Here is a 17,019-nt window from a genome sequence, read left to right as displayed (position 1 = left end):
GTTGAACATTTCCATTTCAAAATAGAGGAATTTATGCACAAGATGATTGCCATTTAAATATTGAAAAGAATTATTGTAGTGGCCATGGACTGAACCCCAAACAGTTTTATTATCCAACTAGTCAACTGGCATAAGGAATCAACCATTAAAATGGAACAAAATACTGTAAATATCAGTTTATAACACGGAGTTCTAATAACAGATGTCGAAAATGGCATGTAATGAGACAGTACAATTAATATATTATAAATATAACCAGAAGATAAATTTAAAAAGTTGCAATTATAACTGAGATTTCTAGTTGGTTAAAGATGGACATTACCTTGAGCTCACCGTCAGCACAAAATGCCATTACCAAATAAGAACACACAATTATAGTCAAAGCAAATTAATATCTGAGTCAGATTCCTAGCACCCCCTTAACTGCAGTCATGAACTTACCACACTTGATAATTTTTTGTATTTTCTTCAATCATCGCCTTAACGTATTCTAGTTCTTCTGTTAAATCTTTGCCTAGATGTTTCAACAGCTCTCTCCTGAAACACAAAATATTCCAATATTTATAAATCAAATAACTTGTTTCATAACAAAGCACTTAAGAAACCACAGCTATATTTCTGTAACCCATGAGATAACTACACTTCTAAGTCAGAAAACCATAAATTAAATTTATATTCACTGAATGCTGTAGTGATAAATCTTATTATAGTTAAAAACATGTTACCATAAACCAAAAGCTTTTAGTACATTCACAGTTAACACACTTTTCAAAATCGGAATGATGACACTCAAAAATTTTAGACCGAAACGCAAATGTCCTTTAATTAAGAGAAACTGTTTCAGTAAAAAACATTACAGGTTCCTTCTGATACAGCATAAATATTTTTGGATTATGGGAGATCACTCACCAAAAAGGCAGATGTGTTGAGCCATCAACAGGTGCCCACCAAGTGCCTATCGATAACTCAATGCTTCAGCATTTCAATGAGTGATCTCTAACCCAAAGGTGTTTCACTAATGAGCTAAAAAATTTCTGTGTGATGTTACTACTATAGTACAAAGCATTTGGTTATCATCTTCTGTATGATCTTAATGTAAAGATTCAAAAAATTATGAAGTGTAAGCATGTACAATGTCTGTTCAGCCATTAAAAAAGTAAATAATTTGAATAATAGTATGACCATATAACATATACCAGAGAGCCCAGTGACCATTGACATAGCGAATATGTACCACCATCAAATAAACTCTCACTCTACTATGAGAGTGGTTTGGAAAGTTCTTGGAATTACCACAAGAGGTCAGTGTTAGCGCACCAAGTTGTTCACGTGACGTTCATTGGACTGTTGCCTGTAAACACGTGTCACGTCAGTGCTCTTGGAAGAGAGCTGTGGCGATGACATGGCTCTGTTGTTGTTATCACATAGTGATTCGCGAAGATGGAAAAAAAAATTGACATACTATCAGTGATTAAGTACTTCATAAGGAAAGGCACGAAAGCAGAGGACGTTCATGCCGATTTCCTTAATACACTGTGGGACTCTACTCCTTCAAATTCAACTGTTGCCGAGTGGACAAATTAATTTAAATTTGGTCGGGAGAGCTTAGATGATGACCCGCACAGTGGTCAGCCAAGATGTGTCACTACTCCAGAAATCAGTACAAAAGTGCACAAAATGATTATGGAGGATCACCGATTAAAAGTGTGTGAAACTGCTCACACTTGCCAGATGTCATCTGAGGGGTATATCACATTTTAACTGAAGAATTAGAAATGAAAAAATTATCTGCAGGATGGGTTCCGCAACACTTGATGCTAGATCAAAAACACACGAGAATGGACATATTGCAACAATATTTGGCCCGTTTTAGGAGAAACGAACAATATTTTTTGCACCGGTTTGTGACCACAGATGAAACTTGGGTGCACTACTATACCCCACAGACAAAACAATAGTCAAAGCAATGGAAACATGCCGATTCTCCGCCACAAAAGAATGCAAAGACAATTCCTTCAGCGGGAAAGGTCATGGCATCAGTGATCTGGGATGCGAAGGGGATTTTGTTTGTAGATTATCTCCCCACTGGGCGAACAACTACTGGGGAATATTATGTTAACCCCTGGACAAACTGCAAAAAAAAGAAAGATATACAAAAAAGACCAGGTTTAGCAAGGAAGAAATTCATCTTCCATCAAGACAATGTGCCCACGCACACATGTGCCATGGCCATAGCAAAATTACACAAACTAAGGTATGAATTGTTGCCACACCTGCCTTATTATAGCTCCGTCAGACTTCCATCTCTTCCCAAAACTGAAAATTTTTATTGGTGAACGAAGATTCACTTCAAACGAAGGATTGATAGCTGGAGTTGACAACTATTTTGCAGGCCTGGAGGAAACTCATTTGCAAAATGGGATCAGGGCACTGGATCATCATTGGACCAAGTGCATTAATCTACAAGGAGATTACAATGAGAAACAAAAAAAGGTTTCAATGATGTAAGTACTTTTTTCTATTCTGTTCCGAGAACTTTTCAAACCACCCTCGTATCTGGTAGGGATAGAGTGTATAGCTCCTTAAAAGCTAGGAGGAACTCCACAGATAACTCCTGAGGTAAATTTGGCTCCTGACTTTGAATAAGCAACTGGTCTATGAAATGAAAACTACAAACCCAAATCCAAGCCCTTCAGAATTGGAAGCTGCCAACAGGCTACCAATCATTCTATAGAATTAAAAGACACAAACACTGAGGGACTCCGCTCCTTCATATTCAACTGTAACACAGGGTACTACCTCAAGTGTAATGATGGACAGTGGTCTAGACTACAATTAGGAATTTTTTATGTAGTAGATATTACATATTTAAGCTATATTTGCAGGTCTTATTTTTCTTGTAATCGATTTTTGTGTTCCATTACACCATCTTCAGGCCTCTCTATACCAGGTGATCTAGATATTGGATAATCATTATTATACGAGTCAGAGGGTATAATTAAATTGACATCTGTGCTGAACCTATCAATGGTTAGCAATGACAATAGCAATGGTTAAACAAGCACTGCAAAATATTTAGCATAAACTCAATATATTTATCAGTATTTCTGTGTGAGATACAGTTTAATACCGTATTTTAAAGATTATAAGATGCCCTTTTTTCTTTGAACAAGTGCCTCCAAAATTCAGGTGCATCTTATACTCAAAATTAATATAAAAATGTCCAATGTTCGACTTAAAACTCCCAACAATCTGAAAAATGGCCACATATTCAATGTCGTCGGAATCATACCTCTATTTGGCAACACTGGATTCGACTGGCAGCAGAACGGCACCGATGCGATGAACATGAGTTGAAGGGATTCACAAGCTTGCTAATGCTGTCTCCCTCCCACCCCACCATCACAAACCCAGAACACTGTCTAGCCTATGATGCATCACTGCAGTTTACACCACAGAATGTGAACTGAAAGTGATTTGTGTTATTGGTAAAAGTACAATATTTCTGTTAGTAGCTAGTTCCGTAATGGGAAAAATTGAAAGGTATTCATACGATGCAGACTATAAATTGAAAGAAATTGCATATGCAAAAGAACATAGAAACAGAGCAGCTGAGCAGCATTTCGGCCCTCCACCGACAGAAAAAAAAACCGTTAGCAATTGATGGGCTAGCAAAAGAAGATCTGAAAACAATGGGGAAGACTAAGTACAAAATGGCCAAAACTAGAAGATGGCAAATTGAAATGGATTCAAGACCATCAAAATGTCACTGGAATTAATGTAAAAATGATTCAAATACATGTTCATAAGCTAGCGCTACAGTGGAAATTAACAGACTTTAGCAGTGGAGTTGGTTGGTGCTACAGGTTTATGAAGCATCATGCATTTAGCAAGTGATCCAAAACCAAAATATCTCACAAAATGCCACAAGAGTATGAAGAGTAAATATTACCTTTCCATAACTTTATTGTTAAATATCAAAAGAAAACCAGTGTGGAAATAAGCCAAGTAGGGAATATGGACAAAACTCCTCTGACATTTTATATGCCAAGTAATAGAACTGTTGCCATGAAAGATGCTAAAACTGTAACAATAAAAACAGGTGGACATCAGAAAATGCACTACACTGTTGTCCTTTCAAGATGTGCTTATGGTACTAAATTTAATCCAATGATCATTTTCAAGTGCAAAACAATGTCAAAACCGTCTGAAATACTGCCAGGTGGTGATGTTCATGTACGTGACAATGGCTGGGTGGACAAGGCTGGTATGAAATTATGGATTAACAGAGTGTGAGAGAGAAGGAAAGATGATTTATTGAAAAAGATTTCTTTTCTTGGGCTAGATCAGTTTGTTGGTCATTGGAAAAATTCTGTGAAAGTGAAACTGAGACACTGTTATTTCATGAGGACTTACTCCACAATTGCAACCTCTCGATGTCTTGATAAATAAACCATATAGAGTATATATGAGAGAGGGATGGAACAAATGGACGATGGATGAAATCCGACACGAATTCACGCCAAAGGTGGCTTTAAAACGACCAACAATCAAACAAGTGTGTCAGTGGATAAACCAAATCATAGTCTAAAGTGAGAGAAGGCATTATTGTTAAATCTTTCAAGAAGTCTGACATAAGAAATGCTCTCAATGGCAGTGAAGACCATCTTATACATGAAGAGAACAATAATGACAACGAAGAGGAGCAAGAAGAAGAAGAAGAAGAAGAAGAAGAAAGTCCGGATGATGATTTCCAGGGAATTTAAAGGTCAGTTCAGTTTTAAAAACTAAGAAATATTTTTAGTCTAGCAATCTAATAATGAAAATGGTGAGTTTTGTTTTTTTAAAAATTGCTCGGAAATTAAGGTGCATCTTACAGCCCGTAGCATCTTATAATCTGTAAAGTACGGTAGTAGATTCATATGGGCAAGTACATTTCCCAAGATTAAGTGATTGTAATTTTTTATTTACCTTTTGTTTGTTTGTTTAGTGTGGGGCCAGGTTCCTACATGACCAAACTGCTGAGGCCATTGTGCATTATGAACAGATGCTCGATCGTGTTGAAAGATGCAATCGCCATCCCCGAATTGCTCTTCAACAGTGGGAAGCACAAAGGTGCTTAAAACATCAATGTAGGTCTGTGTTGTGATACTGCCATGCAAAACAACAAGGGGTGCAAGCCACCTCCATGAAAAACATCCACACCATAACACCACAGCCTCCGAGTTTTACTGTTGGTACTACACACTCTGGCAGATGACGTTCACTGGGCAGTCACCATCCCATACCCTGCCTTCAGATCACCACATTGTATTCCATGATTTGTCGCTCCACACAATGTTTTTCCTCTGTCCAATCATCCAATGTTTAGCTCCTTACACCAAGCGAGACGTCGTTTGGAATTTACTGGCATGATGTGTGGCTTATGAGCAGCTGCTCGACCAAGAAATCCAGGTTTTCTCACCTACCATCTAATTTTCATAGTACTTGCAGTGGAACGTGATGCAGTTTGGAATTCCTGTGTCATGGTCTGGATAGATGTCTGCCTATTACACTTTACGACCCTCTTCAACTGTTGAGTGTCTTTGTCAGTCAACAGATGTGGTCGGCCTGTACGCTTTTGTGCTGTAAGGGTCCCTTCAAATTTCCACTTCACTATCACATTGGAAACAGTGGACTTAGTGATGTTTAGGAGTGTGGAAATGTCACGTACAGACATATGACACAAGTGACACCCATCACCTGGCCACATTCCAAGCCCAAGAGGTCTGTGGAGCGCCCCATTCTGCTCTCTCATGATAACTAATGCTGATATGGAGTACCTGGCAGTAGGTAGCAGCAAACTGCACCTAATATGGAAAACATGTGTTTCTGGGGGTGTCCAGATACTTTTGATCACATCGTGTACAATGCACTTAGTTTTTCATTCTTATTAACTCATGCATGGTGTTTTAATAGTAATCTCTGTCTTGCATTATTACCCTATCTTCTGCTTTTAAGCTCTCAGGTTTTCAAATCTCACCTGGTGCAGTCCACAACAAGCAGTCTTTCCATCTCATCCCATCCCATCCCATCCAGTAAGTCTCTCCTTACCCGGGGTTCTGGCTGACTTTTCCAAACTCTACCCCCTTTCCTAAACTTCACCAATTCTTTTCCTTCACCCCCCTTCCTTCCCCTTCAACCCTTCTGTGAGAAGAAGGAGTCACTGGCTCCAAAAGCTTGCATACATATACATTTTATACATGTGTTCTCTGCCACCGCTTTCTTCGTAGATATTTTATCAATCCAATCATATTATAGAATACTTTGTGATTTATACATTTTTTTAATATTAGTATTTGCCAAAGTATCATACTGCATACAAAATAAAACCTCTGAAATAACAAAGAAGTAAGAAGGAAACTCATCACAGTAATTATCATCAACAAAGGAACAAACAAAATAATATTGAAGTAGTATTTAGATGAGGATACTGTAGTGGTAGAAATAACTGTGAAATACTTACAACTCTAGAGAGTTAACGTGCATTCTGATATAGAAGGGGACCTACAATTTCCTTTAGGAAACATTGATTAAATTTTATCTATTAAGAAAGGTGCTGCTACAGATATTCAGGCAAGGTCAAGCATATAGCATGACTCAGTAACCAATGACAGTGGTAAAGAAATGGAAGGATACTTGAGCATCAGAGATTTATGTATTGTGGTTGCTTGGTTTAATGCTTAAAGAGAGCAAACTACAAAATCATTAGTTGCTCCTACCTGGAACAGACAAATCAACAAAACTCTACACCAACGAAGGCTCTAGTGCACAAAACCCTAGGAAAGAAAACTCCAAGGTCTACCAAAGGTCAACAAAGCCTAGAGAAAGGAACAAGGAAGAAGAAAAGGGGAGAAAGGAAGGTGAAGTTCCCATCCAGAGAGCAGCCAGAAGGCCCCAAAGGCAGAACATGCGATGGGGACATACCCCTCACCATGTACCAGAGGCACACCATCCACAAATACTCCGAAAAGACTGTCGATAGAATGGGACAAGACAAGCAAAGGAAAATAGAGAAAAAACACCATGTCAAACAGAACAAGCGAGAAGGGGGAAGAAGAGCAAAAGAGTGGGTAGGGTAAGGGCTGGGGCAGACCACCAAGTCCAGAGTCTGTTAAGGGCAGAGATGGCAACAACGTGTCCTGTGCACCCCTCAATTGGCTGAAAAGGCTGGGGAGCTCTCCCTTAGAGAAAATGGTAAACATCGTCCATGAATAAACCGCAAGACCAATTCAGCTGCTGACATATTGCCCACTAACACCAGGGGTAGCGAGTCTGAATGATTAAAGAGTCCGCTGCAAGGCAGCTACTTTAGTAAAGTCCAGCAAAATGTGGACCACCATCAAATGGGCACCACAAAAACAGTGGAGTGGATTCTTGCAATGGAGGAGATGACCATGAGTCAGCCAAGTATGAGCGATGCTGAGATGGCAAAGGACAACAGAGTTCTTGCGAGGGGTCCGCATGGAGGACCTCCACAAATTCATGGTCTCCCTTACCACCTATCATTTGTTCAGAAGTCAGAGTATGCACTCCAAGTTCTTAGAACTCGATAGTACGATACCGATCAAGGTCCAAATCCAGACTTCCAATCTTAATAGAACTAGTTCCCGCCAGATCACCGAAGTTAAGCGCTGTCGGACTGGGCTAGCACTTGGATGGGTGACCATCCAGACTGCCGAGTGCTGTTGGCAAGTGGGGTGCACTCAGCCCTTGTGAGGCAAACTGAGGAGCTACTGGAGTGAGAAGTAGTAACGACTCCAGTCTCGTAAACTGACAAACAGCCGGGAGAGGGTTGTGCTGACCACATACCCCTCCATATCTGCATCCAGCGACGCCTGTGGTCTGAGGATGACACGGTGGCTGGTTGGTATCATTGGGTCTTCCAAGACCTATCTGGATGGAGTTTTTATGGAGATCTTAACAGGAAGGTTGCGGTAGCTAATTTAGTCAGCCTGTCAGCAAGTTCATCCCCTGGGATCCCAATGGGTCATTCCATGTCAGGTCATCTAGGCCATGACACCCATTACCTAGTTGTGAACTGAGATTTTGTGTACTGCTTTTGTGTCTAATATCATGAACTTCTGCCAATTTTTATTACTGTATATACATTCTGTTGGTAGCAATTGCTGAAAGTTTGATGCACTGCATTACTTCAAAGCCAACTGTAAAAATTTGAATATTGGCTGCTGTTTTCGGACATGTAGTTTCTGAAAACATGTTAGAAATGTCCAATTAATTTTTTGCAAATTAATTTTATTTAATTTTATTGTTAAATTAGAAAAAATGTTTTGGGCAATGCCCCTCCCCCTCCCCTACTCTGGAAAATGCTGAAAAAATTAGAAAGTGATCAACAAATAATAAAGCTTGATCACACAAATGAAACAAAATTACGCATTATAAAATATAGGGCAACTTGTACATTACATGACATATGAATACTTTCTTACCTCTGCCATAACCAAATTAACTCAATGTAAAAATACATAGCATTTTGTTTATAATATTTAAGCATTTTGTCACAAGCCAATATTGTCAACACTGCACAAAATGCTGGTGCTGTAATCTGCATTCAAGTTGATTTGGAACTACACACGTGATGAGACACTTTGACGCTTAGATAATATTTTTTTTGGATGAGAACCTCTTTTCTTCCACCAACTTTGAGGACTCTTTGCTCAGAGAATAAGTACAGCCTGTTGCTGTGGTGGTACCAACTTCACACAGAATGTGAGAGAAAGAAACATCACAAATATCATTAACAGGCCAATAGACGGACAGGGATGGTCCATGAGGATGCATGAACCTTACTGTAACATCTCCTGCTTCACAATTCACAATCTCAACAATTCCCAAATACAAAGATGAGTCATATGTACATGCAACATGGCAGCTGGGCTGCACAGTGCATTCTGGCATTAGTGGCGGAAGTGCATCTGAGAAATCATGCAAGATACTAAAATCCGTATCACAGCTCAGCCTTTTTGCTTGGTTGGTGATATTGGTACAATGTGATGTACATATCATGTTCCAGGAATTGGCTTTGCATGTGTGAAGTGCTGAGAAAGATAACGTCAGACTTGTACCTTTTGAAACAAAGAGAACTGAAATGCCTTGCAGATTCTCATGATACAATTCAAATAGCTGGGACACTGTAGGTACTTGATCTTTATAAACTCTTTGCAAACTTGTTTTTGTGACTAAGTCTTTTTAACAGTGTCACCAATACCACCACAGGGAGATTTGCCATGGCTGGTAGCAAAACAGGACCAGCTGCACTTTATGTTGAAGTTGTGTTCATGGTAGCAGATATTTCTGAAATTCTTACAATTTTTATATTGTGCAGCACAAGCATCAGTGAAATCTTCAACATACACAAGACGAATTTCTGGAAATTCGCACTTAAAAAAATTCAGTACAGTCTTCTTAGTCTGGTACGCAAAGGCAACATCATGTTCTAGATCGTCAGAAACAAAACAAATACTTTTTGCATACAATTGTTTGTCCTTTTTGTAATACATATGGCCAATGTGAGGAATACAGCTGCCATTGTTCCAATGGTACCCCTGTACTTCATCTTGAACAACAAAATTGAGGTTTCCACTGAAATCCATTAAAATTAACACTGATTCTATGTCAAGTGTTTCCTTCTTCATTTTTAGATAATCAGATTGTGATTGAGAAATAAAAGACTGTGTAGTATGTTTTCCAATTTTTTAATTAGTGCGTAACAGAATTTGGATAGAGAAGTGATCTGAACACTTAAAGTCATTCTATCAGGTGATGCCCATTGACTGTATTGAACCATCTCATTGGAATCATAGTCTGCTATTTCATTTTCCAAGTGGGTTTGAAGCAATGAACTGTTGGGGCATTTTTCACACAGATGAACCATACAAGCTCGGTTATTTATATCACATGCCATTATTTAAATTATTGTTGGTATGGTTCTTTAATAGAAATGGAGTTTTAGAAGCAATTTAACGTTTTGGTGGTATATGCACACACATACGGTATGTGTTCCTGATGATCCTGCTAGTAAACACTGTTTTGGTCCAAGAGGGGCAAATTTTGAGAATCCTACTTTGTCTTCAGGATACTTTTTTTGTAGAGAGAAGGCTGTTCAGTTAAATTATTTAAAACAAGACGCTTTTGTTCATAGGTATTTTTGCTGGTGCTCACTTTGTCTTTTTTCCCAGGCATTATTCTTGTGTTTTCGTCATCCAAACAAAAACTGTCTACTTTCTGCACTGCATCATGTGGCAATATCTTTCCTCTTTTTTTGCTCAGCCATCGGTAAAATACCCTTCTCCATTTGAGAGAGCCCCTGCTTGTCGTACCAAATATTCAGAAACCTGAAATTTGGAACTAACTTTCTGTCGAGACCAAGGTGGCAGAACACGAGTAAGTAACATAATTTTTTCATGATTATTTGTATATTCAATATTCTATTTGATTTTGTCCATGAGTTCATCATGATGTTTTGCCTTTTATTCCAGTTCTGTTAAATGACTGTCAGGGATAGTGCTTGCATCAGCAACCGGATCAGCTTGATATGTATGTGAAATTATAGTTTCCAGGGCCCCAGCTGCTGATTCCAATTTTCATTTGGCTGCTGCATACCGACTATGCCAAGCAACTGAATGCAGCTTTGCAGGAGATACTCATAGGCTAGTTAAGCTAGTACTTAGCACAGATTTTAGTCTGCACCTTCACATTACTGTCATTTATATAGTCTGGCGATGAGTCGCCAACTTGCTTGTTTTTCATTAATAAGTTTGATACAGGTTGGGCACATTTTCTCCCCAGGGATAATGCTAAAGCCTCTCATTTTGAAGGTCTTTGCCTTTTCTAAGCTAATTTCATGCAATCCATATGAAACAGATTGTTATGGCAATTGAAGGGATCACAGCAAATTTTCTTATGCAGAGAGAAACTGCGCAGGTACCTATCTTTGTGTTTAATACACACACATGAAACACAGTATGAATGACTGTTGCTCTGCCATAATAAAAATTCTGTTCTTCACTGGTCACTTCATTGACACAAGTCAGGCCATTATCACATATACACTCCTGGAAATGGAAAAAAGAACACATTGACACCGGTGTGTCAGACCCACCATACTTGCTCCGGACACTGCGAGAGGGCTGTACAAGCAATGATCACACGCACGGCACAGCGGACACACCAGGAACCGCGGTGTTGGCCGTCGAATGGCGCTAGCTGCGCAGCATTTGTGCACCGCCGCCGTCAGTGTCAGCCAGTTTGCCGTGGCATACGGAGCTGCATCGCAGTCTTTAACCACTGGTAGCATGCCGCGACAGTGTGGACGTGAACCGTATGTGCAGTTGACGGACTTTGAGCGAGGGCGTATAGTGGGCATGCGGGAGGCCGGGTGGACGTACCGCCGAATTGCTCAACACTTGGGGCGTGAGGTCTCCACAGTACATCGATGTTGTCGCCAGTGGTCGGCGGAAGGTGCACGTGCCCGTCGACCTGGGACCGGACCGCAGCGACGCACGGATGCACGCCAAGACCGTAGGATCCTACGCAGTGCCGTAGGGGACCGCACCGCCACTTCCCAGCAAATTAGGGACACTGTTGCTCCTGGGGTATCGGCGAGGACCATTTGCAACCGTCTCCATGAAGCTGGGCTACAGTCCCGCACACCGTTAGGCCGTCTTCCGCTCACGCCCCAACATCGTGCAGCCCGTCTCCAGTGGTGTCGCGACAGACGTGAATGGAGGGACGAATGGAGACGTGTCATCTTCAGCGATGAGAGTCGATTCTGCCTTGGTGCCAATGATGGTCGTATGCGTGTTTGGCGCCGTGCAGGTGAGCGCCACAATCAGGACTGCATACGACCGAGGCACACAGGACCAACACCCGGCATCATGGTGTGGGAAGCGATCTCCTACACGGCCTTACACCTCTGGTGATCGTCGAGGGGACACTGAATAGTGCACGGACATCCAAATCGTCATCGAACCCATCGTTCTACCATTCCTAGACCGGCAAGGGAACTTGCTGTTCCAACAGGACAATGCACGTCCGCATGTATCCCGTGCCACCCAACGTGCTCTAGAAGGTGTAAGTCAACTACCCTGGCCAGCAAGATCTCCGGATCTGTCCCCCATTGAGCATGTTTGGGACTGGGTGAAGCGTCGTCTCACACGGTCTGCACGTCCAGCACGAACACTGGTCCAACTGAGGCGCCAGGTGGAAATGGCATGGCAAGCCGTTCCACAGGACTACATCCAACATCTCTACGATCGTCTCCATGTGAGAATAGCAGCCTGCATTGCTGCGAAAGGTGGATATACACTGTACTAGTGCCGACATTGTGCATGCTCTGTTGCCTGTGTGTATGTGCCTGTGGTTCTGTCAGTGTGATCATGTGATGTATCTGACCCCAGGAATGTGTCAATAAAGTTTCCCCTTCCTGGGACAATGAATTCACAGTGTTCTTATTTCAATTTCCAGGAGTGTATCTTGCAGATGCTGTCCAATAATACACTGCCTACTTGTACTTTCTGTACTGCTTCAGTCATAAAACCAACATTTGTTGCAAATAATTCAAAAGATGATTGGTGTAACCTAAAAAGTATTTAAATAATTGAAAAAATCATTATATCCCATTGTTTCATTACAAAACTATTTCACATTATTATTGTAACATTGCGTGACTTACTTTTGTTTTGGAATGAATAGTTAAAAGAATTTTTAACCAATAATTGACTCTGGGTACAACTCAGTAAAAGAGCTCAGAACTACATACTCTGTGAACACATGACTCAAAACAAAGGAACTGGATGATGCAATAATGTAGCGGCACAAGAAGCATTCCGATAAAAATATAAACCTTCCTCTTTAACTAAAAAATTTCAAGCTTCCATTGCAAAAACTGTAGGAATTTTTAAATTATAATGGAGCTCGTCTGTGAGAGCCTGAATTCCTCATTTTCATCATAAGTGAAAAAGTAATTGATCTGCAACATATACAATTGGAAATGTCAATATATCTACGTAAATTTCCACTGCCCAAAATTACAAGGATTTGCATGATGATGGGTGTCATTTCCTAAAATTTCTGGCCGATTTGACATGGAATGACCTCAATGTGACCCTGGATCTAGACAAAGACCACCAAGTGTTTACTTCGTTCGAGGGCAAAAAGGGAATCTTGGATAGTCAGGATCTAGGGATTGCAATGGTAACACTGGTCAAGAACTTGTAAACTGCTCAAAGAGTGACTACATATGAGGTAGGACTCACCGGTCGAGGAACAGATATGCTCAAGAGTACAAGAGATGGCTACTAACTCCACAATGAAAATACTGCAGCCATCCAGCAAGGTGCAGAGTTCATTGCACCCCTCACCAATGTAAGCAAAACCAGCACGACCAGCAACCATTGAGCCATTAGTATTGACTATTTCTAAACCCTGAAATGTGTTGAAAACGAAGAAGAATTGACAGTTGGGGGGGTTCTCAGGATGAGTCGAGTCTTTCAGATCCAGTGATAGGTCAAGACAGAACTGTGGGTAACGGATGCACCACAGAGGACCATGTGAGTGGTTCCGGAGAAGAGGTGGTAGAGATGAAAGCTGGAGTCCAGGAAAATGGGACTGAATGTGTATAGCAATAGTAAACTCAGACCTGCAGGATCTCCATATCTGTAAAGAGCAAACGGTAGTTCAGGAGTTCCAGGGAGCAGCAGATGCATAAAACATTAGCAATCAACTGTTACTGGCACAGAACCTGCAATGGTGGAACCCCTGCCTCTGCTAGGAGGCTGATCACGGGGCTAGTGCAAAAGACATCAGTTGCCGGTCATACCCCTCAATTGTGTATCAGGTCCAGCATCTGCAACACTGAGGGTGGTGCTGAGCTGTATGCCAGACTCCCGTAATCTATACAGGATTGGACCAATGCTGTCTTCAGCCTTATCAGTGTAGAGCGGACCACACCCAAGTTGGTGTTGCTGAGGCATTGAAGAGCACCGAGTTGTGAAGAACATGTCCACTTTAGTTGCATAGATGCAGAAGACTTGTCAACTTGGAATCAAAGACCAGTCCCAAAAAATGGTGGTTGTCCATCACATTGAGGGACTGGCCACCAAGGTACAGATCTGGATGGGGATGGACTGTATGATGATAATAGAAACCCCATAATGTAGGTCTTATCAGCTGAAAAATGGAAGCCGTGAGTGAGAGCCCAAGACTGCACTTAGTGTATTGCCCTGCAGTCTGCCTTCAGCAATGCTCAACACGTACAAGCAAAAATAAATGCAAATGTCATCAGCTTACAAAGAGGAGGACATCGAAGGCTCTGCAGTTGCCGCCTGACCATTAACAGACAATAAAAAAAAGAGAGGGCTACTCAAAACAGAACCCTTCAGAACCCTATTCCTCTGAAGATGGGAGGCACCAACCTGAAATGTACAACTCAAAAGAAAGGTCCACATAATAATAGGGAGTTACCCAGAGAGGCTTCACTCATTTAAGGTGGCAAGGATGTGTTGGCGATATGCAGTATCATAAGATTTATGCAGATTGAAGGAAACTGCAACAAGGCATTGACTCTGGGTAAAAGCCATCTGAATAGCATACTCCAGATGGAGTAAACTACCTGCAGTAGAACAGCCTCGGTAAAAACCATCCTGGGTCAAAGCCATAACATCCTGGACTCAAGGATGCAATACTGCCTTCGACTCATCATACATTCAAGTAACTTGCTGAGGACATTGGTAAAACTGATCATGTGATAGCTGTCCATCCGAAGGGGCAACTTAATCAATTTCAGAACTTCCTTACCACTGGGAAGATGGTTAAAGTACAGTACAAGTATATGACATTGGCTGGCCACTGATAACTGTTAAAGCATTCAGTTGTGCACCCAGTCTGGAGGAGGAGATTAGTGTTTAACGTCCCGTCGACAACGAGGTCATTAGAGACGGAGCGCAAGCTCGGGTGAGAGAAGGATGGGGAAGGAAATCGGCCGTGCCCTTTCAAAGGAACCATCCCAGAATTTGCCTGAAGCGATTTAGGGAAATCACGGAAAACCTAAATCAGGATGGCCGGAGACGGGATTGAACCGTCGTCCTCCCGAATGCGAGTCCAGTGTGCACCCAGTCTGGCACAGGGGCAGTGTCAGTACAGAAAGAATGATGCTGATGAATTCCTACTTGCTAAATGGGGTGTTACAAGGCTCCAGGTGGAGGGAAACTAAAGATAAAGGAAGTCATTCCAGACAGTGTTTGAGAAGACAGGATGCGAGTGGTTAGTGGATCGACACTGAGACCCGGGCAAAATGCTGAGCAGAATGCCCAGCAACAATGTCTGGGTTGGTGAGGATAACACTATTCAGGGAAATTCCTGGTATACCTGTAGGAAGGAGACAGCCAAAAATGCATGTGACCTTTGCCCATACCTATGAAGAGGGAGCATGCAGCATTGTGGCAGTGACATATTATTCCTGACAAATCCATTTTAGCCTTTAAAGAAGATAGTGAGCCTGGGCACAAAGCAATTTAAATGTCAGGGGGTGGTTTGAGAATGGATGCCACTTGTAGCATTGGAGAGCACAATGGCAGTCTTTCAATAGCTGCAGCAATTTCAGGGGCCACCAAGGGACAGTGAGGGTGAACCCAAGCAAGAAGAAATCACCAACATAGCTGGTGAAAGGATGGTGTCGGTCAAATTCCTTATAGACACATCAGTGTCATCATGTAGTGGAGCAGTTGGGATAGCAGCCAAGAAACAGGTATCCCAACTCGCATTAGTTAAGGCACACATCCATGCGTGTGATGCTGAAGTAAAGATAAGACGATCAGAAAATGATCACTATCACACAAATCATTATCAATTCTCAGTTGGATGAAGGGGAGGAATCCACAGCTACAGATGGAAAGATCAATGGCCTTGAGAGTGTCATGTGCAACACTCAAGTCTGTGTGGGCTCCCGTGTTGAGGAGGCAGAGATCAAGCAGGTCTTTAACAACCCTGCCCCAGTCAGTGGTCACAGTAGCATCCCACAGTGTTATCAGCATTAAATCCCCAAAAAGAAGGTAGGAGGGAGGGAGCTGTCAAAAGAGGACACAAAGAGCAGGAAGTGTAGGAGGCTAGTCTGGAGGGAAATATAGATCGCATATCATTACCACATAGTCTAAATGGATATGAATGGACCTGCTTGCTGTACAGTATGAAAAGGGACCCAGGAACTAATGACGTCCATGTGGACCAGATACAGACACCACCAGAGGCTTGCAAAGGGCTCACCAGGTTCTGACAGAAGGCTTGGAAACCATGAAGAGTCGGCAAATGAGTATCCACAAAACGAGATTCCTGCAATGCAACACAAGCTACAGAGTGAAGAGAGAGAAGAGACTGCAATTCTGGACAGTGAAGATAATAACCTTTACAGTTCCATTTGAGAATAGTAGCACAGGAGGCTGGATGGGCAACAAATGAGCCAGAATTGGTCACTGTGACAAGTCGTGTCCATCATCGGTAATGACAGAGGAACAGCCATGAATATAGGATCAGACCTGATTGAGAGGGAGGGGGCAACGCCCTCTGGGATGTCACGGGTGGGGGGTGTCTCATCCTGAGAATGACATTTCTTCTTCTTCTTCCCCTTCAGAGGGCGAAAGAAGATGTGATTAGGAAGAGAACAAGTTGCAATAATATCAGGATTTGAAAGAGAACAAGCAGCCTTGAGGCCCACAAGGCATGGGAGTTGAACTGGCTTCTTGTCCTGGAGACATCACGGAGAGGGTTCCTAGGAAGCTGATTGCCTGACAGAAGAGGTTTTATTCAACAAGGAACTAAGTCATATACTACTAAGTGAGTCAACTTCACCAAACTTATCTTTAATGTTTTCTACAAAAACAGAGTGGTTTGGTAGTGGCAAAAGTCTCCCCATCTGTCATGGAACAAACTGAGTAATGTGTGTAACAAAGCAGGTGGATTCTTTTC

The 17,019-nt window shown here is 41.7% G+C and overlaps 1 protein-coding gene across 2 annotated transcripts in view; it reads right to left on the bottom strand.

Annotated features, from left to right (window-relative positions):
* The window catches only part of LOC126281502 (protein farnesyltransferase/geranylgeranyltransferase type-1 subunit alpha), a 72,120-nt gene that overhangs the window by 32,204 nt on the left and 22,897 nt on the right, over positions 1-17,019 (bottom strand). For both annotated transcript variants that reach the window (XM_049980514.1, XM_049980515.1), the window contains exon 3: positions 442-537. In XM_049980514.1, coding sequence (XP_049836471.1) covers positions 442-537 — 96 coding nt within the window. The remainder of the gene's footprint in view (positions 1-441; positions 538-17,019) is intronic.

The sequence above is a fragment of the Schistocerca gregaria genome, chromosome 7 (assembly GCF_023897955.1).
Source record: "Schistocerca gregaria isolate iqSchGreg1 chromosome 7, iqSchGreg1.2, whole genome shotgun sequence".
NCBI classification, from domain to species: Eukaryota; Metazoa; Arthropoda; class Insecta; order Orthoptera; family Acrididae; genus Schistocerca; species Schistocerca gregaria.
This window is presented reverse-complemented; position numbering and strand designations above follow the sequence as displayed.